We start from the raw sequence: 24883 nt of genomic DNA on the forward strand, positions 1-24883 counted from the left end.
TTCATCGTATGTCGGTCTTTGTTTCGATCTCACTAACTTTCARTAGATTTTGTGTATAACTGAATGTGTTTTATTTTTATTTTTTTAATATTTTTTAAATAACATGTCATTAAATTATTTTAAATTAAAAAAGTGCACTACATTTAAAAATTTTGAATGGTACGGTGTGCGTGGCCACAGGTGTAGTTAATGAAAAGTCAACGTATGTACTTAAACAAGATTGTCTTCGATGGCTGTCTCGTCTATGAATGTTTAGAGTCATCCATTATACCAATTATTTTAAATAAAGTAAATTATGGTTAAATTAAGCTAAATTTTAATTAAAATAACCAAATGGAGGAAAATAAATAAAGATAGTACAGTTGAACTTCCATAACTTCGAATTTTATGGGGATTCGAGTTAGGGAAGTTCAACTGTATATAAGAAATATATGTATGCATAGCTAAGAAAGTTATTTCCTCAATGGATTATGATTAACTACATTCGACATTTTGAAAATTTTATAATCACCGAAACAGTGTTGCGAATTTTAATTAAAAAATTTCGGATTATTTATTTACGCTATTTAGGATTACAATTTTTATGTTTAATCATCAATCTGATTTTTAGAATAAAAGATTATTTTAATTTTTAAATCTGGTATTTGGCATATTGGGCCCACATAAATAAAAAAAAATGTATTAAAAAATAATTCAAAGGTCTGTTTAATGTATTTTCTGCAATCCTGGTTATAAGCTAATTTTCCTATAGATAAACATACTTGTACTATTATGTATTAGTATTATTATTTAATAAATATTTCTATCATACTTTTTTTTAACATAATTTCCCCTTTATCTGAAAAGACCATATATGTAGATTGTGACAAAAAAGTGCCCGGAAATTGTAAATAATACGCAAAATTTTGAATTACTCATAAACCTTTTCGCCTTCAAAGTAATGCCCACCAGATTTAATAAATACACTTATGCCAACGATTTTTCTAGTCCTCGAAACACTTTTTGGGATGGCTTTCAGCTAATTTTGTTTTATCTTGATATAAAAAATTGAAGTTTTATTTCTTAATACCGATGTTGTTATTAAAAAGTCGTTTTTCAATTTTGGAAATTTGCGTAAAAAAATCGCAACCCTGCTTATGGGCCTGTGTAAAAAATTTTAAATACTTTATCTTTATTTAAATTTTATACATTTGTATACATATTTTTTATGGCACATTTTATAATTTAAGTCAATCCATAAAAAATACAATAAAATAATAAAAGAAAAGAAAGAATTTCAAAGCCGCAGTTTCTAAATAATTATGATTCTCGAAAAATTAAATGTCAGTGATATTATTTATTTTTGTAAAATTGAGCTGTGATATTGTGATCTTGGACAGGCATAGTTATTTTGCTGCTGTTTGCAAAACACGATGATTGTTAGTTGAATCGATTTTATCTATTAACTTTTACCAATATTCCCTGTACAATCACCAATTATATGGAGCAAAGTCAGCCAGATATTCGAAAATTCTGATATGATGATTCTGATGGTTTCTGTCTGAATTCCAATTGTATTGACAGATATTATAGTTTCGGTCAAAAGTCGACTATAGATACTGGGCTCCACATATTCTGTATCTAGGAGTTTGAATAGTTTTGTTTAGAATTGCAGAATTTTTGATCATAAAGTGGGATTCTTTATATTAATTATTAGTTGAAAATCTCATCGCGTTATATTAATACGTTCTTGATTTGTATACTGGTGGGCGATGCCATGTTCACCGTCCTATTTTCACGTGCTCAATTACAATTTTATTTCCTAATTTAGTGCTTAACTTTATAAGGGACACATTAAGTTTGCTACGAAGTTTTTAACACCCAGATCCTATAAAGTAAATATGAGTATAAATGAACAGCGCGAAGAGCTGAGTAGTCTGTCTCTCCGTCTTTATGTAAGCGAACTAGTCCCTCAGTTAGTGAGAAATTTGGCACATGGCACAGCCGATATCGAAAGAGTATAGGCTATAGTTATCCTACAAACTGCACGAAAACTTTTTCATTATCGAGATATATTCAAGAAATTGGACATATAATATTGGTTAAAACAATACCACAATCTCCGAACTGTTCAGATCGGACAGCTATAGCATGTCGTTGCTATTCAGATTGACCGACCAACATCAAGAAACTGATCTTTATTTTAAAAGTAACGTGTCTAAAGTTTTGTTGATAATGAGATATATGTTTCAATGTCAAAGTCAGGTGGAAATATGAGAATGGTACGTTGTTCTATCTAGTGTGATATTGTGTACTAGTAAAATTTGATAATTGGTATCGAATTTGGTTGCATGTTTTGTTAGTGGTCAGAAAAGTGATCCTTCAAATTCCTAAAAGTATTTCAAAACTAAATATTGAACTTAATAGATTTTGAAAAAGTGCTTCGTTTATGAAACTCTCACATAAACTTTTGAAAAGTTTTTGAAATCACTCAAAAAAAGTATTTTGATATTATCGCTTAAAAACTGGTAACATTTTCACACATCACTAATCATTATTTGAAAAAAAAAAAAAAATGAGATTCACGGAGAGACTTTCTGCAGTTTTGACACCGGAATGGCGCAGTCAGTACATCAACTACGAGGTCAGTAACAGCTGAACATAATAGACTATCCCATAATAGCCTAAATTCTAGCAATTGAAAGAAATGCTCTTAATAGCTGTTGACAATGCGCCCACCGATCAATCAGAGCTACGTGCCATACAGTCATATCTAGCAGTTTTCGATGATAAATTCTTCGATCGCTGCGACATGGAACTGCAAAAGGTCAATACATTCTTTGCTGCAAAGTTAGCTGAAGCAAAGCGCAAGCACGTGGCCTTAATCAGTGAAGTGAAGAGATCGCTAAATGATGCCGAGCAACGTGGCCGTGTCTCAGTACCAGATCTCTTAACGGTGCTATCGAAGAAGAAGAAAAGAGAATATCGCTTCGSCTTTAGTGAGTTGTATCTTAGCCTAGTGCTGCTACAGAACTATCAATCGTTGAATCACACAGGTTTTAGAAAGATTTTAAAGAAGCACGATAAGGTCTGTACGAGTTTGTAAATAATACTATTGTATATCGAATTCATAACTATTCGCGCCACGTCCACTTTCAGTTACTGCGCAATACGAAAGGCAAGGAGTGGTTTCAATCAAATGTAGATACCGCATTCTTCTTCACCAATCGTGAGATAATGAATTTAATACACGACACCGAGAATGTTGTAACCAACTATTTGGAGAATGGTGATCGGCAGCGTGCCATGAAGCGTTTACGTGTACCACCGCTTGAGGATGTACACCATCCTTGGACCTCATTCCGTGTTGGGCTTTATTTGGGCGCCCTAGTGGTATTATTCTCAGCACTGGGCATATCACGTGAGCGTTTATGTGCATCCAACGTAGTGTGCTACTCACCAGCAAATTACTTTCAGTCTATATGACGGATTTGGATGCGACAAATTTGGAAGCCTGTATTCGGCTCTTTCGTGCGCCCTACTCCATATCTATTTACCTTGTTTTAATTAGCGTTAATATATATGGTTGGCGCAAAGTTGGTGTTAATCACGTGCTCATTTTCGAATTGGATCCACGTCAGTATCTGACTGCAGCGCATGTCATGGAAATGGCTGTCGCCTTAGCGGTACTCATTACGATTGCCATGATTGCATTCATACATTCGTCATATTTGCATACGCCACGCTTTGTCTTCCCCTTGGCATTGCTCGTCACAATGGTTGCGCTTCTTGTAAATCCTTTACCGATTTTAAATTATTCTGCACGCATATGGTTTCTAAAAGTCATGGTATCCATTGAATTTAGCATTAATAACATCTTTCGCATATCTCAAAGCCTTTATCCACCACTAGGGTCGCGTTATATGTGCCCCATTTTTCCATGTGGGTTTCGCTGAATTTTGGTTGGGCGATCAGCTGAACTCTCTCGCTTATTGTCTGGCGGATTATGCATATACGGTCTGTTTTTATTGCATCAATTTCGATTTGAACAATGCTTCTGACCCGCCTGCGTGTTTGGCGCGGAATCAGCTACTTTTCCCTATAGTTTTGGTACTTCCTGCTTGGTTTCGTTTCGCGCAGTGTTTAAGGCGCTATCATGACACCCGCAAAGTTTTCCCCTTCATCGTGAATGCGGGCAAATATTCGATGTCATTTCTAGTGGCATTGTTCGGTTATCTCATGGCTGGCACTCGACGTAAGTACAAGGAGATAGCGTCAAGTATGCTCTTGTTTTCATCAAATTTTGGCCTTTTTAGACTCTTATGAATATTTCTTTGACAACCCCTTTGTGTGGTTCTTTATAATATCGAACGTCATGCAAACTGTTTATACTCTCGTTTGGGATATGATTATGGATTTTGGTGTGTTCAAGAAATTTAGTGGAGAAAATATTTTTCTGCGTGATCAAATACTTTATCCGGCGGTGAGTGTTAGAAATATACTTGTTAAATGTTCACTGAATAATATTAAACAAAAGTTCGCATGTAACCGAACATTTTACGCTCTTGCAAACTTGCCGGGTTCAAAGCCAGGAATGCATAGGATCTGTAGGTTATACGACAAGTTTTCATCCAGTTTTATCCATATTATTAGATAAATTCGCTCCCTTAATTTTATTAAAATAACTCACATATTTGCCAATAGAAGTTGGAAAACCTTTTTATAAGGGGTATATGGGGGCTAAATAACTTTTTGGTCAAATTAACCCATTTTTAACATAAAGGCATAATACGGATATTATTAGAAAAGGACTCTCTCCGAATTGAAACAATATATCTCACATATTGATCGATTTTTTCGTTAAAAAGTTCGCAAATGAAACTTTGATCCACATATTCGAAATCGTGGGATTTCAATAGTGTTAGTGCGATTTGGACAATTTTTGGTCATAGAGCAGTCGTCAGGCAAAGTTTTATCCCGATACATTGATGCTTGATTTGCTACTAACTGAAGGTATCAGTTAGAATTAAACATTTGGTTATATGGCAACTAGGTGTTGTTGTAGTTCGATTTCCTCCCCTTTTCACCGTAACACAGACGCGTCAAGGTAACATTATCTTTAAACCAAATTTGATCGATATCGGTATATGGCTTTACACCGAAATGCAGGCGTTCCATTTTTGACCCTGGCTTCTTTAAAGTTCACTGATTTATCGCTCTTTTAGTAATTTTTAACGAAACCGTTATGTGGCGTGTGGGCGGCGTTACTGAGCGAAATTGGTTATTACAGCTTGAATATTATTATGGCTTGAATGTTATATACCACATCTGGTTGGAATTGGTAGAGCAGGTTCCGAGGTATGTGATTCCACCTAAATAATCTCTCTCATAAATTACAATTTTATGTCTCTGTTGTACTTATGTATTAAATTTTAGTAGTTTTTACCAATACCTTTATATGGGGAACGGGCGGGGTTATCCGATTTCATCAATTTTGATAGTGTCTCGAACGAGTTTGGTTATTAGAGCTTAAGTGGCTTAGGCGATAAGTGCATTAAATCAATTAAAGGGTGGAGCCACTCCCTTTTTTAATTTTTACAGCTCAGATGACTTTTGTTTCTTGTTACTGCAATCTCCTGTACCAAGTTCCAGTTTCGTTTACATTTTATTGGGTCGAGGACCTTTTTGTATGTCAAGAACCTTTGTTTACATTTAGGTTCAGTGAGCCTTTTGTTTACATTTTATCAGGTCATTGACCCTTTTGTTTAAATTTTCTGACATCAATGGCCCTTGTTAACATTTAGCCAAGTCAACACCCTAATTTATATTTAGCAATGTTAAGAACTTTTGTTTACATTTTATGAGGTCAATGGCCCTTATGTTTACATATAGCCAAGTCTGCAACTTTTGTTTACATTTAGCTAGGTCAAGAAACTTTGTCTACATTGGGGGTTAGTGGCCTGTGTTTTAGTCCACAGTCTTCACATTTAGCAGAGGCCAATGAGCCCGTTTGTTTACATTTTATTTATCTTTAGCCAAGTCTTTGGTCCTTCGGGATGTGAGGTTAGTACATCTAATCCAACTAACTCTGTCAAGTACTGTATTTCGAGAAAATCTTGAAAGTTTGAAGGAATTTTAAACTTTTTTTAGCACATTATACTTAATTAAAACTAATTGCATTAATTTTAAAAACGTTGTATTTTAGGGCTTCTATTACTTTGCCATAATTGAGAACTTTTTTTCTCGAATATTTTGGGCTCTTAAGCTGTACATATACCAGCAGGGTTATATGACTGTTTTCCATAGCAATTCTATAGCCAGTGGATTGGAAATGTTTAGGTAATTTCACACTATATATACCGAGAAAATACCTACTGTATATATGTAAACATTTCTTTAGACGTTATATATGGAATTACTTCCGTTTGGAGAATGAACATCTTTTCAATGCCGGAAAATTTCGTGCTGTGCGCGATATATTTGTAGCGCCAATTGATCCAGACGATGAAATCCAATTGCAACGCATAATGGATGAGCTCGATGGCACAACCAATCGATCTTCAGGTGAAAATGGTAACGTCATTGACATGAAGGAGGATTAAATGAGAAGAAGAGAGTAGCTATGAGCTCGATGGCACAACCAATCGATCTTCAGGTGAAAATGGTAACGTCATTGACATGAAGGAGGATTAAATGAGAAGAAGAGAGTAGCTACCAAAGAGCAAGGGAGATAAAAACCGTTTAAATCCTTTAAAGCGGAAGTAAACCAATTCTTCTTAATGTTCACCATATTTTGTTCCTAATAAATACGAAAATATTATTCGCTTAAGTTTTTTTTTATTTAAAATAATGAAATCATATGATAATCAACATAGTATATTCATGAAATATTATCTGCAACGCCCGAAACCAATGCGGTGCCGCGTAATATCCAGAAATCAGGTGGACTACGGCTCTCCAATAATATGGAGAGTATAAAATTGGTAGAATGGCCAGTTGTTGAGAGTACACCAGAACGTGCTTGGGTCTTATAGAGTGGCGCATCATAACGATCACCTGGTGTTAGGGACAAGCAGGGTATAAACCGTACAACTGGTAAGCGGCTAAAGAGTTCGCCATGTTCGGCATCCCAGAGTCCACCCTTTTGCGAGTCCCAACGTGCTGCCTCAATAAATATACCATGCACATTGACGCCAGCTTCAGTCGATTCAGGTAGCGAGCCATAAAGCGCCTCGAACTAAGACAGAGAATTATTAGATCAAAGAAATTTTTCAAAATTCGTATATTTTTAGATATCTTTAGACCCACATCCTTTCCGCTAACGCGGCGCTCAAACACCGCCTGTTGTATGATAACCAAATCGAAGACTTTAAAGTCGATCTTCAGCGAATCAATGGGCAGCACACGTTTACGCGCATGCGTCTGCAGTAAACCAGTGAGAAAAGATTGTGGAAAGTAGAAACCGCTAATCCAATATGAACGTGGTCCACCATTACGTGCCCAATTTTGTATGAATTCAATGCGACGCTGAAAATCTGTGATATAATTTGGTAGTGGCTTGATGGAGAGAAAGCTTTTCTTAGCCCATAGATTGGGCACTACATTGGTGAGCAGAGCCTTGAAAACTTCCTCCAATTGTTCGGACATCACGACAAGACCTTTAATAGCTTTAGCGAGATTTATGAGACTGTCGTGTACTACTTTCAAGCTAATATTATAACGATCGATCTCTTGCACCAACACCGTAGTCAGCGAGGGTAGTTGACCCTTGGCGTCCAACTGAAATGTTTGAAAAGAAAATTTGTAGTATTGGAAAATGTTTTGTTGTATGGGGTTTAAAATATAGCACTGATAAATTTTAAAAATTAATTATCTTTCTTCTTGTTTCTTCTAAAAACTAACTTACTACTGTCAGCGACTCGTGTAGTTCATCACGCTTTATCTTTGTTAGGAGCACGCCTTGTATATAACGAATGACATCCAACGCCGTCTCATTCTCCTCAGCCTGTCCTTCGTCTGCCGCTGCGCGTGGCTGTCCTAACAACAGTGTGCTAATAAAAAAATTCGTTTCCTTCGTCTGAAATACGATATTTGCATTTTGATTCATGCCAAAGATCTCGGGATCCTCAATAGTTGGAAAGTTCTGTACATAATGTATATATTCGTCAACGGTAAATCTTTGCGGATCACAATAGTAGGGATCACCACGCGAGTATTTGTAGCCTGGTTCGATAATTCTCGGTGACGAGAATGTTTTCAATACTGTTTTCAGACAACGTTGATCCCAATAGTCGGTCACACGTCCACCCCATGTGATTTCGCCATTTATATAAAATATTGCATCCCACGGTATTTCGTCCACTTTCTGACGATTTATGAAAAACTCCAATGTTTTCAGACCACAATCACGATCACTTTCATTGAATTCGTACATAATATTCCAGCCGAGTGGACCGAATTTGCGACGCTCCAAGATGACCGCATGAAACATACAGAGACCGAAGACGATAGCACGCCACTTCTCATGTAGCGCATGCTTTTCGAAGAAAGTTCTTTCCAAATCGTTGAGTGCACCTAAAACGTTGGCTTTAATACCTTTGGGCGGCTCATTTGTTAGTTTTACTGAGTTTTGTAGCACGCTGATAGGAAAGCTCTTTGTTGGCATAGACGAGAGGAATAAACGGAAATCGTCATGCGCCTTGCTTATGCCCAAAGTGATGTTGCGTACAATAGTTTCCATCTGACGCATCCATGATGTAGCCAAATGGCAGTTCTGCAAGAATACCCAATGACCTAGACGTAGGCTCTTCTCAATCAAACTCTCGGCAATGGGTCCTTGTCCTTGACCCAGCGAGATTGAATAGAATTTATCCATGTACTTCATTTCATCGGCAAACTTGAGGAAAGCAGCCATCGGATCGGAGCCGGTAGAGAGTACGAAGACCATAGGTGTGACGCTATTGGTATCTGCAAAACTAAGAAAGCAGAAAATTTAAACCATTTCGGGTCATCAGTTTTAAACACGTTACATACACAGTTTTCAGTTGACTGCCAGCCGCAGACGTTTCCGTGAAGTATTTACCAACGGTGGCCGTTAAGTAGAGTACAACGTGTAGCAGAAAGCGCTCGCGTCGGAAAACGCGTATAAACATTAGCTTGTGAAAAATTGTTAAACGTTTGTTCCACATATCGACTGGTGGTTCTCTTGAGGTGGTGAAGTTGAAAACCTGTAACGGAGTCTATCACTTCAGTAGACTAGCATCAATATAACTAAATCTCACCTCCTTGGTATTGAGTATTTCCAGATAGAAAGGCTTACTTAGCGCCATCGGAAAGCCTTTAAAAAATGCTGGCAATTCTTCTTCCAAAAATAGGCAAGTTTCCCAGTCTTCATCTGTTAGTGAAATATTGCTTGGCTTCTCTTTATAAGGCACGGCGCCCACACGACCGCGTGTCAGAAAATTCATGTCGGTTTGTGTTATACGACCCTCTTGTTTTTCGATTGCCGTCGCTAACAGAAAACTAAATATAATCTTATGATTCTCGAAGAGGCCACGTGAAACATTTTCGAAAATCGCCTTCAACTCATCCAATTTTAATTGATTTATGCGTTCTTCAATTGTTTGTTTCGGATGATCTAAACGTATGACATTGCAGAACACTTGCGAGAAGTACTTTAAGCTATACTGATACATAGGATCAACATCAGCCAAACCGGCAACTACAAAGTAAAGTATGGCGCCACGTGAAGCTAGCGAGCGGTACTTTTCGCGTGTGGCCGTAATGACTTTCTCCGTTTCTTCGGTGTCGATGAGCCGAGTGGCAATAATTAATGAAGTTTCCTGAAAGCGTTAGTGTTAGAGGAGTGTCTATATAAGGAGAAGTTTCTATATAAGAGGGAGCGTGAATAGGCACTTACCTTGGCATCATTGAGTGTTTCAACGAGCTCCTCGTCATCCAAAATATTTCCTTGTGAGTTGTAGAGCAATTTGAGTACCTTATCCTCCAAAGCCAATAACTGTTGCTTGTCTGTGTTGATTTTGACAATGAGATCATTACGCTGAATTTCCATAGCCGGTAGTTCAATGGCCACGATGTCACTTCAATATTAAAAGAAAAGGGAAGGAAGGTTAGAAAATGATAAGTTTAAGATGGACCGTAGGAAATTTGGCATGTACTATTTTTCGATGCAAAATTAGGGAATGTATTTTTTGGGGCTAAATTTGTATGATAACCTACGGATGTGTTACTCTTTACACCAACTTTTATATTCCCGAGATTATTGCCTGATTTTCTATCTGAGTTGGTTTTAATAATAAACGGGTTTTGAAGCAAGGTGAATCGGCCTTTTACTTTGTAGATTTTCTCGATTCCAAAGCTTATTTAAGAACCTAAAAATCGACATGTTTTTTTGTGGAAAAAGTGTTCGGTAACTACTATTAATTGACTGGAAATTTGCCACGAATATTTATAGTTTAAGTTTAAATCGCAAAACTTGAAGAATTCTTTGAAAAATAATATCCAGAGGTCACTTTTGAATACCTGTGTAAAAACGAGAATTTTAAAAATTCTCTAAACCTAGTCAATCCTAAGGGACGCACAAGGAAGTGCCAAAACTTCTATGAACTTACGCCAGCAGTTGATCCTCCAAACCACTTTCTGTTACCAAGAAGTTCACCAACGTAACATTAATACAAATCTCGGGTAAATAATGGGGGTTCGCTAATTTCGTAGTCATGTAAAGCTTGAAATGTGGATCGTAATCGATGACTACATCGCCCAACTTCAAATAGACGCGTCCCTCATGTACATAGGTCTCGCGTTGCAGTATTGGACGTATCGATGGATCAATATTTTCGTCAATATCTTCAAGCAACACCGGAAATCCTTGACGCACAGCATTTTCCAAGGTACGCAGTAAAGTGCCGTCAGTCATTTTGCATACTATAAGGCCGTTTGCCTTTTCCATATTGCGTATCCAGCGATTAGCCTGCAATTGATGCATGAAGTCACAATCTTGAGCAAATATTTTTAAGAGAATTATTGTGCACCTGCTCTTGTGGATCGATCATAAGCGGCCAGCGTAGTGCACGTGTAGCGTAGAGACCGTTCTCAATTGAAACTGTATCTTTGGGTAAGCCATCCATGGTCCATTGACGCATTTCGTAGGGATCGCCGAGTACTTTGAGTAGAAAGAATTCACCGCTTGAAGGTATTTGTTGCTCTTGACATTTGGCAACCCATTGTGTGCACATTTCGTCGCGATACTCCGTCGAAAAGGCACCCAGATAGGCGACACAAGCCGCTGAGACCAACACATCACCCGGTACACATTGCAGATCTTGTGTTAACGTCTGCCAAGTGTAGAAGTGTGCCGATGTGAATAATAAAAACTTTTTAGTGTAATACCAAATGATAATTACCTTCACAGTTTCTTTCCAACGTATCTCCTCTTCAGATAACGCCGACGTTAGACGTCCGGCGCGGTTGATGCGCCCATAAGTCAAGTCGACAGCATCTTGTATAGTTTTGAATTCACGATTTTTCTCCTCCAAGTCTTCTTGTAGCGCTTGTATTTTAGCTTCAACAGCAGCTAATTCCTTTTGTTTCTGCTTCAGTACCGTCATGATGGCTTTAAGCTCAGCATCCGCCGCCTCCTTGCGCTTTAATTTCGGCTCGACCACTTTATAAACTTTGGAGAATTTGTCCATTGCGATAACCCACATACAAACTGACGAAGCAACTTTGCTGACCTTTTCCAATTTCTATAGACGAGAAAGTGAAAAATGTATAAAAATGTAAAGGGAGCGAAGTTTAAGTTACCGCAGGCAGAAAATCTTTGTGCTCAATATATTTCTTTAGTTTCTTGAGCACATCTTCTTTAATGTGTTCCTTATCATACTCAAAGAGGCGTTTCAAGAAATTCACATCGGCCATAATACGCTTAGCCGAAGCCCAATCGGTTCTGCAAAATATTTTTGTAAATTTAAAAAGCACAAATATCTTTCTATAAGCAAATAATACTTGGAGCCCAACAAAATGCAAACGGCTTCCATGGTGAACTGTACCAAAGCAGGCGGTGTGGTAAAAGACTTCAACTCATTGATATCAGCCTTGGTCAAGTTTTTTAACGCTTCGTCAGCGTCACGCAAGGCGGGCATCGCGATTTCCAAATCTTTATTGGCATCGTCTGAGATCACTTTGCAGACGGCAGCTTTCTCTTTCGCTACATTCTCATCACGCATAACGGCCTCTTTTACTTGATCCGCTTGTTTCGTATCGAAGTTGAGACGATCAACCAACTGTTTCATGATTGCAGACTTTTCGTCTAACTGTGGCACCATTACTTCTAGTTCTTTTTGCATAACAGCAATCTACGAAATGAAAAAATTGTTTAAAGAAGTGGTGATGACGCGTCTTCATTACGAGGTTAGCTTACAATATCGTTAGTCGCCAAAATTTTATTCAGACCATTGGCGATGCGTTTTCGTTTTGCGATTATCTCATCGGACTTAACTTTCAATAAGTTTTGATACAGCTTCAGTAGTTCCAAATAGCTGCTTGGTGTGGTGTAGTAGTGTCGCTTCATTTCCTTGTAAAAGCGTACTGAAGCTTCTTCAACAGTCTGTGTGGAGATAATAAATGTAATGGATTAAATTTCGAAGATCGAGCTCCAGAATTGCGTCGCAAGACTATGTCCCCGAATGTAGCAAAATTTTTAGGTGAATAATTTTGCGATTTGGAGCCGTTATAGGATCAGTACAAACTATTATGGCGGATTTCAAAATTTATCAGCTAAGGACAGAAAATGGTTTAAATATGACTTCCTAGACTTGGACTGTCAAAACTTTTTAGAAAAATCATTTTGGGATTTGTAGTGATGATAGGTTCAGTCCAATCTATTACGGAGGCTTTCGGAATTTATCAGATAAGGACGGAAGGCTTAAATAAAACTTTCTAGACTTGGACTGTCAAACCACGTTCCTCTTGAATGAGCAAGTCAATGGACTATAATTCTCGAATTGGAAAAGTTCTAAGAGTCATGTATATGATTTATTACACCAGAACTTTCTCAAGTGACCCAGGAGGCCAAAAACTCTCGATTTTAATAAAAAACACATCATTTCTTCATCTTCTTTACTGGCGTAGACCGAGTTAATAACAACGCGCCATTCGTTTCTTCTTTTCGCAATCTGGCATCAATTGAAGATTTCAAGCTAAGTCGGGTCCTTCTACATCTGGTCATTCAATGGAGTGGAGGCCTTCCTCTTTCTCTGCTTCCCGAAACGGGTACTGCGTCGAAATCACAGGAAAGGTAGTCCCTTTGTCTGAAACCTGGTATCGAACGCCGCGCAGAGGTCTTCCCGATCCTGACGAAGTTTTTGGTATTGCTCAGTTTATACAGCCGTATTAGTTTTGTGGGATATCAAATTAAAACGTAGAGACATAGACCCAAATGCTACAAGAACCTACTCGTCTTAGTCCTTGTGCCGTCTATCGTCTATAGTTGAAAATTCACTTACTTTGTGCATAAACACCGTAGTGCTAGCCAAGGCGACACGATCCTTTTTATCACGCGCTATGTCTTGTAACACGCCCAAAGCCACCGAATACAAGGCCTCGGTGGGCCAATTTGAGAACCAATCAATGGTAGTGCAGTTCACCAATGACGGAAACATGCGACAACGTCGTCGAAAGGCGTCGCCAACCGGACTCATAGAGAGCACGACATGCAGATTATTGCGTACGCGATTGATGAAAAACTTATAAATTTCGTCACGACTGCAGCCCTGAAAAAATAAAAGTTAAAAATTTTAGAAATATGTTTAAAGAAAAATCCCCAAAAAAATATACCCCAGCCATTGCGGTATTACAAGCTTCACGTGCATCTAATATTACTTTCTCATAGTCGTCGCCTTCAAAAAGATTCGGCACCTCACCCGAGTTAAGCATGTTATTGATATCTTCTAGGAACTCTTCTTCGACAATTTGTGTGTCGATCATTAGAAAGACTACCGGATTGTTTTCAATCTAATTATATTTAGGGGGTTTATAATTAAAAGATCTAATACATTATTAGTGGAACTCACGCCGGCAAAACGATAGATGAGTCTCAGATCCTCGTGGAATCCATTAATGTCATAATTGCGTTTCAATTCAATTTGCAAACATTTATACTCATTAACATGGGCAGCGAGACGTGTCAACGACTGCTTACCCATACCCGCCACGCCCACCAACAAACCATAACCGCGATCACTGCGCAACAAGCGTGCTAAACGCACAGTGTGCTCCAAAGCATCCTGAAAGAGTATCAAGCGCATACTCTTACCCGTCATCGAGTTGTAATCCTCAATGTAGTCATTGAGTATGCTCTCCAACTTCTTATGATCACCGATCTCTTCATAGATGCGTTCGTTTTTGGGCTTACCGAATATCATAAAATCACCGAAGAGTATAGGTGGTTCGTCTTTCTTCAAAACTTCTCTATTGAAATGTTTCAAACAAACTTCATGCATGATATTATTAAATATGCCCTTATCCTCATCGTTGATCAAACGATCGTGGAAGACACGTGTTGTCTCATGAAAGAACAGACGTAAAATTTGTATCTCCTGATTATAATGCGTATTGCTCGCTTGTAGAATGCCCTGCACACACTTCGATAAATCTCTCAGGTTAAATATGTAATGTGATTTATCCGGAGTTGGCAACATTTCATTGGCAATTCTCGAGTAAACATCGACACAAGCGTTGACTATGGGTATGGAGAGCGGACGTATGACAGATGAGAAGGTGTCCAGAAAACTAACAATAATAATTTCTTGTAGAAAAAACTAAGCAGAAAAAAAGACAACAAAATACTACTCACCCTGTAAGTATGCCAGCGAATATAGTCGTCAGAGTGTCATTATTCGGTTTGGGCAGTGAGAAGAGAGCGAAGTGGCGCACATAACTGCAGAAAAATATAGTTTAATGTGGTTACATGATAAGATTATTACTTATTTACCGCGGCGTAAGTGGATTCCGACCGCCACCTGGCGGTGCGCAGGCGCAACCAAGTACCACATCCAATATTTCCTTCCAAAAGAGTTTCTCACGATCATATAAACCTTTGAAATCCAAAAATTGTCTATGGAAAGAATACCATATTATAAAAATGAGCTTTCTTGTGTACATTCTCATGCTTTTTACCTCAAGAGCTCAATCGCTGGTTGACTGCCGTACGTATCCAATTTTGGCATGTTCACATCGTCTATGAAAACGATCACCATTTTACCGAAGGGTGCACTAAGCTGTGTACGCTTTCGCTTTTCCAGTTGCGCCTCAACCATTTCCTGGGTACGCAAACTACCTGTTTGTGCCGAGAAATTTAGCAGCACTGGTACCACATTGCCTTTTGAAAGTTTCTTTAGTACTGAGATAGCGAGAACGGATTTGCCGACACCTGTGTCACCCGTAAACATAACTGGAAATCTGCGCATGAAAAGCAACTCTGATACGTAGCTAAGGGATGTGAAAGGATGGAACGTTTTTAACAGGGTTAGTTGGGTACAAAGACAATATCTGTACTGTGAGTGCTGAATCTGATAACCTTATAGCACTCAAAAAACTTCCTTACAGTTGCGGACTTCAAATAAGCTTGTAAACTCACTGCACTCACCCATACTTGGTTGTATCCACAGTCGGTACTTGCATGTCGAAATACTTCATTTCAGGATCAAAAACAAATTTATCAATTATGGCATTCCAGTTTTCCCACTTCATAGTCTCCATACTGATATAGTAATCCCATAGTGTGCCAGGCGGAAAGCTGTGTACGTAGATGATCATTCATTCATTAAAAACTTGCTGCAAGACCAATGTCTGTCAACAACTTACTCAAAGTTCATATCATCTGCCACAATATCTCTAATTTTTCGTTCGAAACTGTCCTTTTCGGCGTCTTTGAAGTTTGAAGCCACCGCCCACAATACAGACCAACCAAACATTTTACTCAGCAAGGGTTTATACTCATTCTGTGTGCTATTGATCCACTTCTTCTGTTCGATTAATGAAGCCAACAGTTCACAGAGTAGACAAACCTTGGCACTTGTGACCTGATGTATCATGTAGGTACCATATTTGTTAGCCCATTTCAATTTCTTGTCGAAATACTTGACAAAGAGCGTGTAGAGAAATTCCATTTGTTCAGCGGTCAGTTTACTCTGAACATCGCTTGCTTTCCACGAATCGACTAAGGGCAGCCAACCCAAATCATCGGGATCAACATAAACCATGCCACAGCGTGAGACCGTAGCCGGCGAGGCTTGCGCCAAATCTTGTACTTCGAAAACCATATGTACCCAGGCGGTTAATTTGATGCGCTCGGAGTTTGCTAGACACAACATCTTATTGTCGTCCAGTACGGTATTTAAATTCTCAATCCAAACAGCATCGACGGGACCGTCGCATATGATCCACTGATGTATTTCCTCTGCAAAGTAGAAAAGTATGTGTTTATGGTACATTTTTGGTGTTAGCTATGGACTACTTTACCTTCACAATTCACTGCCGTACGCACAGCCAAGCCTAGTAAACCGTCTTGCCATTCGAGCGTCTTTGGGTCAACATAACCATACAGCTCATTAATATGTACCGCTTTTGGGTTCATGGTTTGCATGGTCACTGGCCGAAAGTATGGACCTGGTACTTCATTTTCATACAAGTAATTCAATGCGAAAGCCAGATTGTGGAGTACTGCTGTTTTACCGCCACCTGTCGGCCCCACCAACATGACACCCCAGCGTACACACATTGTCTCATATAATTGTATGCCTTTACGCAGCGTGATTGCTACCGGTTGTAGATTCTTCAACTTAAGACCCTCGATCATACCTTCCTCCAAATCTGGATGTGATGAATCCGGTAATTCGACGCCCGGAAATAAATCGCTAAGTATACCACGAAAGAGACCGGCATCCTCAGCCAAAAACTTCGGTATATTCGAGTCACGCAATGCGGCAATTAGTGTTATGTCTTCACGTTGATCGGGCGCGGCACGTTTCAGTGCGCCCGCCATCACCAATACAGACTTAACCGCACGCATTCCGAAATCGTAGTGATTCTGCTGACTGAGCTGCTCGCTGCACAGCTTGTACATTTGCACCATTTTGTGTGCGAGAATTTTCGGATATTCGAAACCCTCTGAGTACAAAATAACCTCAGAGATGAGCGCGTAATCCGGCACCATCATCGACATGGGACGGAAGAGCGCCTTTAGATTATCGGGCAACTCTGTGCGTCCGGCATAACCAGGATTCATGGTAATGAAAACGGCGCAAGATTTGTTCAGCTTGATCTCACGTCCCTCAAAGATGAAACTGCGTAGGGATTAAGGCTTACTAGTACATATAACTAGGATACAAACTGAGACATATGCTTACCGTTTCGCATTTATTACTTTGGCATTTCGTATAGTAATCAACTGCTGCGCAATGACGGACAGTACTTCGATATCAATGCGATTGAATTCGTCAAAGCAACACCAGGCGCCACATTGCGCCAAACCAGAGAAGAAGCGTCCCATCATTTTGTAGTCCAGACCCTCAGAACAATTGAAGACAACACATTGTTTGGCTACTGCTTTGGCTAAGTCCTTGGTTGTTTCCGTTTTGCCCGTGCCTGCTGGTCCCGCCGGTGCACCACCCAGGTCCATTTGTAAAGCACCCATCAAGCAGAGGTAACAGCGATCTGTTAATGGTGTTAATACTAGTACACCACCCGCGCCCAAGTATTCATAGTAGTATGGTATATTGGCAGATGCCATGCGTGTATAGACGCTGTCGGTGTCAAAGCTCCAGTAGAAACGCAACATCTTCAGCCAGTTGAAGTCAGTGCTGAGAAAGAAAAACTCTGTTAATATTGGTATACAGAAGTTATAATATATAATATTTATCAGATATAAACACATCCAACCAAGGGACCTTAGGTTTGACATATATTAAGGAAAGATCTACCAACCTTGCCACCCAAATTGGAAATGGAACAGCCTCTATTGCAAAAACAAAGTGCAGAAAGCTATTATGTTTCTAATTGATATTTTAAGTATAGAAATAGTAAGATCACGGCTTCTAGTAGATACCCTAAACATGATTTCCAAGAAATCCCAAGTCTGATTTGTATATATTCTATAAACTCACTTTTTCGTCACCTCCTTATCGATTAAAAGTGTTACCGAATCCTTGGCATGCACATCGATTGTTATGAGCGCACAAAGTACTTTACGCAGCAAAGAAGTTATATCCTTTCGAGTTAGAGCCGCTAAGGCAGCCAAGTTTTTGAAACATTTCTTTTCGAATTCCTTCATTTTTTTCAGCTTCACGGATGGATCGGCTCTTGGGCTATCCAAAATAAAATGAACATCGGCAGCCCATTGCTGCTGGGATATAGTTAACACCACCTGATTTGGATGGTCTGAAAAAACCAAAAAAGTTTTTTTTTTATTTCAAATTTTTCAAATTTAAAACTCGGAATCCAATATTTACCCTGAAACCATTCATCTCGCTCCTTAGCCGGATAACACTGATAACCGAAACGCATATACCGCTTGACGGCAATAAACATTGCCTCTTCGACCTTGCTGAGCCACTCTTCGACGGCACCGCGTGCTTTGAGTCCTTTACCGAAAAGCAGCTTTTCGCCTTCGGGCGAAATGAAGGCAATTATATCATTGGTCGGTATCATTTTGCCACCATCACCGCTCTCCTTCTGACCGAACTCCAGCCGATATATAGCGTCGAAACATTTGCGCAAGTGCGGCTGCACAGCCTGTGGCACACGTGTCTGCGCCAATATCTCGAGCAGTTCATCATTGGATAAGAAGTAGAATCTGTAATGAAAAATAATAATATTTGATATCCATAAGGAAGGTTATATAATACAATTTGCATTACCTTGGAAAGACGACGCGCTTCACTTCGAGATATGCCTCCAAACCGCGACTAATCAAGTCCAATAAGCGATTGTTTTCATTGATTTCATCAAAGGTATTCCGATCGGTCATGACGGGCAGCGCTAACGCAACCTTCTTCGCATGACGCATAATATTTTTGAAGCTTTTGTCGACAGCGAAAAACATTTTGGCCTCTTGCGGCAATTGCCGTTGTATATCGGGTGAGGAGAATATGGCTTCCAAGTAAATCCATGTTGTTTGACAATTCAACCAGACCTCTTTAAATGAAAATGAAGGGTAAATTAGTGGATGAAAAAATAAGGGGGCGATTGGAGCCAAAAACAAAAAGGGAGACTGGGGTTAGGGAGTAGGATTTAGATTTTGCTGGTTTTTACGTTCATGAATAATGTCTATATCTTTGAGTCGCTTACGATCCAAAGTGGTTTCATACTGAGTTCAGCAAGTTAGAAGCTTAAAAAAGGGCTCATATTTTTACCTAACATCTCATTAAACAACTCCATCAGCTCAATCCACTCTTCTACTTTAGATTTGATTGGTCCGACAAACTTCGAAGCCGCTATTGTATTGATGTTCACCGTCGAATCATCCAAGATCACTTGCAATTCCTCCGTACCGGCCAAAATAAATACGTCCTTTTGATCGTGATGGTTGACAATCGCCAATTCCGTTTCTTTCCAAATATTTTCAATAGTTTTAAGCATGGCTTCGAGCTGTGACTCGCCGGTAGCCTGTGATGAAATTTCCATCAGTATAGCGGCCTTCTCTGGTTCGAAGGCGCCAGCCGCTTCGTAGGTGGATATACGTATGCCCTCTTCTTGGAATACGCGTATGTTCAGTGCAGTCTCTATGTCGGTCCAATGACGCTATGTTTAAAAAATAATTTACATATGTAAAAGTATATCGAAACAGAAATGAATACATATATATACCGCCTTCAAGTTGGGATTTCGTAGAAAACCAATAACTGGCAGCTTTTGTCTGAACTCTTCGGCAGAGTTTTTCATCTTCGGCACTATATTGTTTGATGGTAAATATTTTTCGAACTGCAGACAGTTTTTGATTATTTTCATATTCAAATTATTCATATCCTCCACATTTAAGTTATTGAATTCGGTATCAACCCAAGTGTCTAAAGCGGCAAACCATTCGTCCAGCGATTGCCATAAATTGGTGCGTAGACGGATTTCTTGGAATGTGTTGTCCATTTCGAAAAATTGCGATATGTCAATCTGCGTTTGTGTGAAATAGAGTCAACCACAATATACATCGATTTCTTAAAAAATCTGCTTCTATTACCTTAAACTCCTTCTGATAGCCAATATACTCCTCAGCACGCTCTTTACAGTCGCTAAGCCGTTTGAGCAACTCGTCCAACATACTCTTTGCTTTGGCACTGCCGGTTTTTAACTGTTCATGAGAGTAGAAATCAATTTAAGTTAATAAGAAAAGTCTTAATACTCTTTTTTCCTCCTCACTTACATCTAATAGTTCTGGGACCTGTACCGAAAGCGCTATTTCATGTATCTCCTGATACAATATCTCAATATCGGCTAGCATGCGTTCGTCTAACTGTTTTATAAACTCGGGTCGCTTCCCTTGTGCCTCCTTCAGCATATCATTACCTCTATTCACAAGATCTTCGCAATCCATATAGTCTTCGCGCCGCTCATCATCGCATGGTATTTCGAATTCTTTAATGATCATGAAGAGATCGTGCGCATAATCGATATCGGCGAAAAGCTTAGTAAAGTCTTCATCAATACGCTCCAGCATACGTATATGTTCGACAATTTCCAAAGTGGTTTCCGGTTCGGTGCGTATGAGGCTGATGACATCGTGTGCCTCTTGAGTAATACGATCTACCTCGTCGGCAGCTAGTCTGTAAAATATTGTAGGAGATTTAGTAGAGGATTTACATAGACTATTATAAACTGAATTTTGATGAAATCCATTTTAGAGCTGCAAGATATCGCAAAATTCTTAAGGAAAATTTGAGATCTTAACCTCACATGTCACTTGAGTTTAATATCCACAACATCTTTGGGTCCTGAGTCCATACTCACTTTGGTATATATGTAGCAAGTACATTTGTTAGACTATGACAGATCGGTGTAACGGTTTCTTTGAAACTCGATTGGGTCAACTTTAAGAGCCCTAAATTAACCACCGATAGTATGCCATCCAAAGCGCGTACATTATTGCAGTAGCGATTACAGTAAGCCCTCAATGCATCCAAATCTAAAGAAGAAAACATGAATTGGAACAAAAAAATAATATAATTTTTGATTTTTGAAAACACCTACCTCGCTCCGATGTAAGCAGCTTCGGATCTGTCGTCATATCTATTTCATAATTAGTGCGTATAGTTTCGAAACGTTCGGCATAGAGCATGGCCTTTTCATACGCATTGCGTATGTAAGCAAATATAAGTTTACTGAGAGAGAGAGAGAGAGAGAGAGAGAGCGAGAGAGATAACCGATTTACTTCGAAACAAGATTATATGAAGTCGAATACTCACCGATCGGTTTGAAATTGGACATCGGTACGCAAGAGAAAGTTCAAATCTGGTGCGGTAATTGCTAAGCGTTCCTCCTGACGACCCATGATCGAAGGTCTAACATAGATGTCAAGTGATTGTGAGAGAAAAACAGAGTAATAGAAAGATAGATATATGGGATTGAGGATTGGGAAACGAGTGAGAGAAAAAAAGAGATTCACAGTGGGAGAAATCAACTAATTGAATTTATAAATTACACACTCTGTATATTGATTAAAAAGCTTGTCATCCGTATAGTTTTCCATTTCGGTAACTGTCTCCAAGATCAATGAAGATATGCGTTGGAAAATATGCTTCAGTACCTCTCTAATGAACAGAAAACATTTGTGAGCAATAAAATAAATATTTGATTCTACAGTTTTGTTCATACTCGGAGGGATCCACATCAATACGATCCGTTAACATATATAGCTCAGCGATGAAGAATGGGTTCTAAAATAAAAAACTCTACATTAATACCGACTTAGAGTGAATATTTGTTGTAGTACCGCTGGTATATTTTCCGGCCGCGAAACTTCGATTTGTTCGTCTAGTCTTTGATTCTCTTGCAACTCTTCCATAGTTGGTGCGATTTTGTGATGCATCGCCATTGATTCAACCAATGCACGAAAGCTCTTTGCGGTCAGTTGATGCAACATATGATACATTAAATTATCACAATAGCTGAGGAAGCTGAAAGCGGATTAACAATAATGTATTGGTGTGAAAGAAAGTAGAGCCTATTGCCGAATAACAAAAGAGATCGTTTTCGAGATTTGAAAATGCATTGAGGTCTAAATTTGTCGGCAATGAGGACAAATTTTAGGACTAATACGAATCGTGATCGCACATTCGTCTACTGCCGAACTGGAAGAGATCCTTTCTAGTCATACGATACTAAACGAGGTTTTATGAAAGACAAATAAGTCAGGTCTAAAGTAATGCTAAGCAGTACCAGGAAGCACCAAACTGTCGAAATTGCTCGCACTTCAACATAATATTCAGTTAACTTCGAAATAGAAAAATATCTCAACAAATACAATTTATTGAACTTACTTAGAAAGCATTTTGCAAAAATTCCGCTTCTTCGCACGGTCCGTGAAATTCATGGCTTCCTTCATTTTCTTAATGGATGGAAAGAAATTTATTTCGTCCGTTGGGAAGAAACCGCGCTGTACTATAGCTGCAGTGCAGGCTTCAACTGGTGACGAGAAAACAGAAAAATTAATAAAATACTAATTTTTACATTTCGGTATATGAAAACTCACATAACATCGTCTTGGAACGATCGTGGAACTCGCGCAGTGTCGCTTTCATGCGTTCGTATACGCGCATTTGCGTCTCCAAAAAATAGAATGGATGCCATTCTTCGATAACTGAAGTTTTAATTAAAATAACAGTACTATTGAACACCAAAAACAGTATAAAAACGATTACCTGCGACATTGAGAAAGCACAACTTGTTCAACTGTACAATATCTGCACGAAACTGTAGTATCGCCTTGGCCAGGGGTGGTATGGCAATGAAAAGATGTTCCCTCAAGTAATTGCGTGCGTCATTCTGCTTGCGCCATTTTACCGTTTTCTCCCAGACTTTGAAACCCTTCCACACACGAAACACGGCGAAACTATGTATCTTAATGATGCTCAGAAACTGTTGAAACTCCTGTTGCCATTGTGTGAGTGGCGTGAAAAAGTTCTCAGACAAATGCCAATAGGTGACGCCATGTCTGCTCATCGTGAAGTATTGATGTTTATTCGGCAAGTCCGCATATTCCACTTCCCTGTTCGAAAGATGGTGGAAATATAAAGGGTGTATGGAATAAGAAAGTTTTTTAAAGAAAGTTAAACTGAAGTGGTCGCAAAAGGTCCCTCATCATGCCTGAACTTTATAAATTCAGTATTCGAAATTTAAGAGTATTGCTTTAGTTAGGGAATGCCTATCTAAATTTATTAGGCTTATATACAATATTTCATTCGTAGGGTTGTGAAGAAATCCACATTGCTCTTTTCCGGTACTCATATGCCTTCAAATCCATCTAAAACCAAAATTTTGCTTTCAGAGTGTCAGGAAATCTCAGCGGCACATTGAGAGTCGTTAAAATTAGAATGAACTTTTCGTTGTTTATGGACCAATCTATTCTTATACGTATCATCGTTTCCGGAAAGGGCACTGATTTTGGACGAACTTCACGAAATTCGTATTGGAGTGACCTATGCCCTATATTGTATTGCATTCTTCATACCATCGTTAAACACTGGTCTTTAATGGAGCTTCGTCGCCAATAATTGAATTAAGCTCATCAAAGCACTGTTTCTCAGCTAACCTATGTTGAAAATTGTTAAACATTTTTGACCGAAAACGTTCGCATATTTAATTCCATTTTTTCGCCGAAATGAATAGTTTAAGTTACGATAAAGTTTTGGTCATCCTAGTGCTATATTGGGGCAACCAACGTACTCAGTATAAATTAAGGCGCATATTCCTTTATAAGTTTTATCGGCAACTGCGCTTTGTATACATCCTAAAAGTAGGCAACATTTTAGCCTTTTATATGCTCTCAAAAAAAAAAATCATTGAAGTAACGTTTGTTTTGAAAAAAAAAAATCCATCTTCATTAAAATCTGAATACCTCGCGAACGTTATACATTGTTACCACAGACCATATTCCACTCTTTGCCAATACTCACATCAAACTGTAGGGCGTGAAGTATTCGCTCGATTTGCTGAGCATATAAGTCAAATAGATGAAGCGGTCATCGGGATATTCGCGCGCTCGATTAATTAGTTTATTCAAATCCGGTATGAGCGATGCACCTGTCTTCATAGCGACTGTTGGACGTGCTGTTTTGTTATCTATGGCGCTGGCGCGTCTGCTGACTTGCGGTAAATTCGCGTGAAATGTCGCCTTCTTTCCCTGTAACGGTGCATATCGTATTTGCATTTCTTTCGCTTGAGAGCGCAACTTCTCCATTTTCCTGCGATCCATGATTTGTTATACTCCTTTTCTGTTTCTGTTTTTGTTTTTTATTTTGCTGTTGCAAATATTCGCGTTATATTCATATATTTATTTGGTTTTTCTTAATTTTTCCGTATATCAATATATTTTCACAATTTTTCTTCGTTGAAGAATAATTTTCTTTTTCTGAAAATTAAAAATTATCAAAGTTCAATTGTCGTTTAAGTTGTACGGTGGCTTTCAGTGAAAAAATATTCTACGAATTGAAAGTATTTCATTATTATTGCTTTCAGTGAAAAGAAAATTTCTGAAATGAAAGCAAACAATTAAGAGTACTCACCTCGTTTTTTTTTGGCTTTGCCATGGCAACACTGACGTTGTGTGGCACCTGTTGATTGTTTGTTTATATTTTTGTTTACAAATTTTTGTTTATTTTTCATAAAACTTTGTTTA

At 38.7% G+C, this 24883-nt stretch overlaps 2 protein-coding genes across 2 annotated transcripts; one reads left to right on the forward strand and one right to left on the reverse strand.

Annotated features, from left to right (window-relative positions):
* Positions 1-2800: 2800 nt before the first annotated feature.
* On the forward strand, positions 2801-6581 carry LOC108976104 (xenotropic and polytropic retrovirus receptor 1 homolog; the record flags this gene model as incomplete). Its single annotated transcript, XM_018945015.1, has 7 exons — positions 2801-3067; positions 3139-3400; positions 3457-3758; positions 4120-4234; positions 4296-4462; positions 6185-6318; positions 6380-6581. Coding segments are annotated over 7 exons (1449 nt in total), but the record flags the coding sequence as incomplete, so codon positions are not given.
* Positions 6582-6859: 278 nt separating this feature from the next.
* Positions 6860-24460, reverse strand: LOC108976105 (dynein heavy chain 6, axonemal). The gene is made up of 39 exons (XM_018945016.1): positions 24162-24460; positions 22908-23254; positions 22739-22846; positions 22527-22671; positions 21980-22163; positions 21862-21923; positions 21693-21797; positions 21453-21548; positions 21238-21368; positions 20998-21172; positions 20414-20813; positions 20231-20341; positions 19864-20163; positions 19410-19797; positions 18915-19191; positions 18507-18850; positions 18162-18435; positions 17406-17858; positions 16519-17342; positions 15862-16456; positions 15644-15793; positions 15175-15486; positions 14990-15112; positions 14852-14935; positions 14070-14787; positions 13834-14010; positions 13503-13769; positions 12419-12604; positions 12004-12353; positions 11803-11944; positions 11403-11744; positions 11031-11333; positions 10611-10969; positions 9899-10079; positions 9261-9821; positions 9013-9206; positions 7886-8954; positions 7288-7758; positions 6860-7216 (listed from the first exon to the last, which is right to left on the reverse strand). Exons 1-39 carry the CDS (start codon positions 24458-24460, stop codon positions 6860-6862), a joined length of 11964 nt encoding a protein of 3987 aa, XP_018800561.1.
* Between the last annotated feature and the right edge of the window lie 423 nt (positions 24461-24883).

The sequence above is a fragment of the Bactrocera latifrons genome, unplaced genomic scaffold (assembly GCF_001853355.1).
Source record: "Bactrocera latifrons isolate USDA-ARS-PBARC rearing strain unplaced genomic scaffold, ASM185335v1 scaffold_73, whole genome shotgun sequence".
NCBI classification, from domain to species: Eukaryota; Metazoa; Arthropoda; class Insecta; order Diptera; family Tephritidae; genus Bactrocera; species Bactrocera latifrons.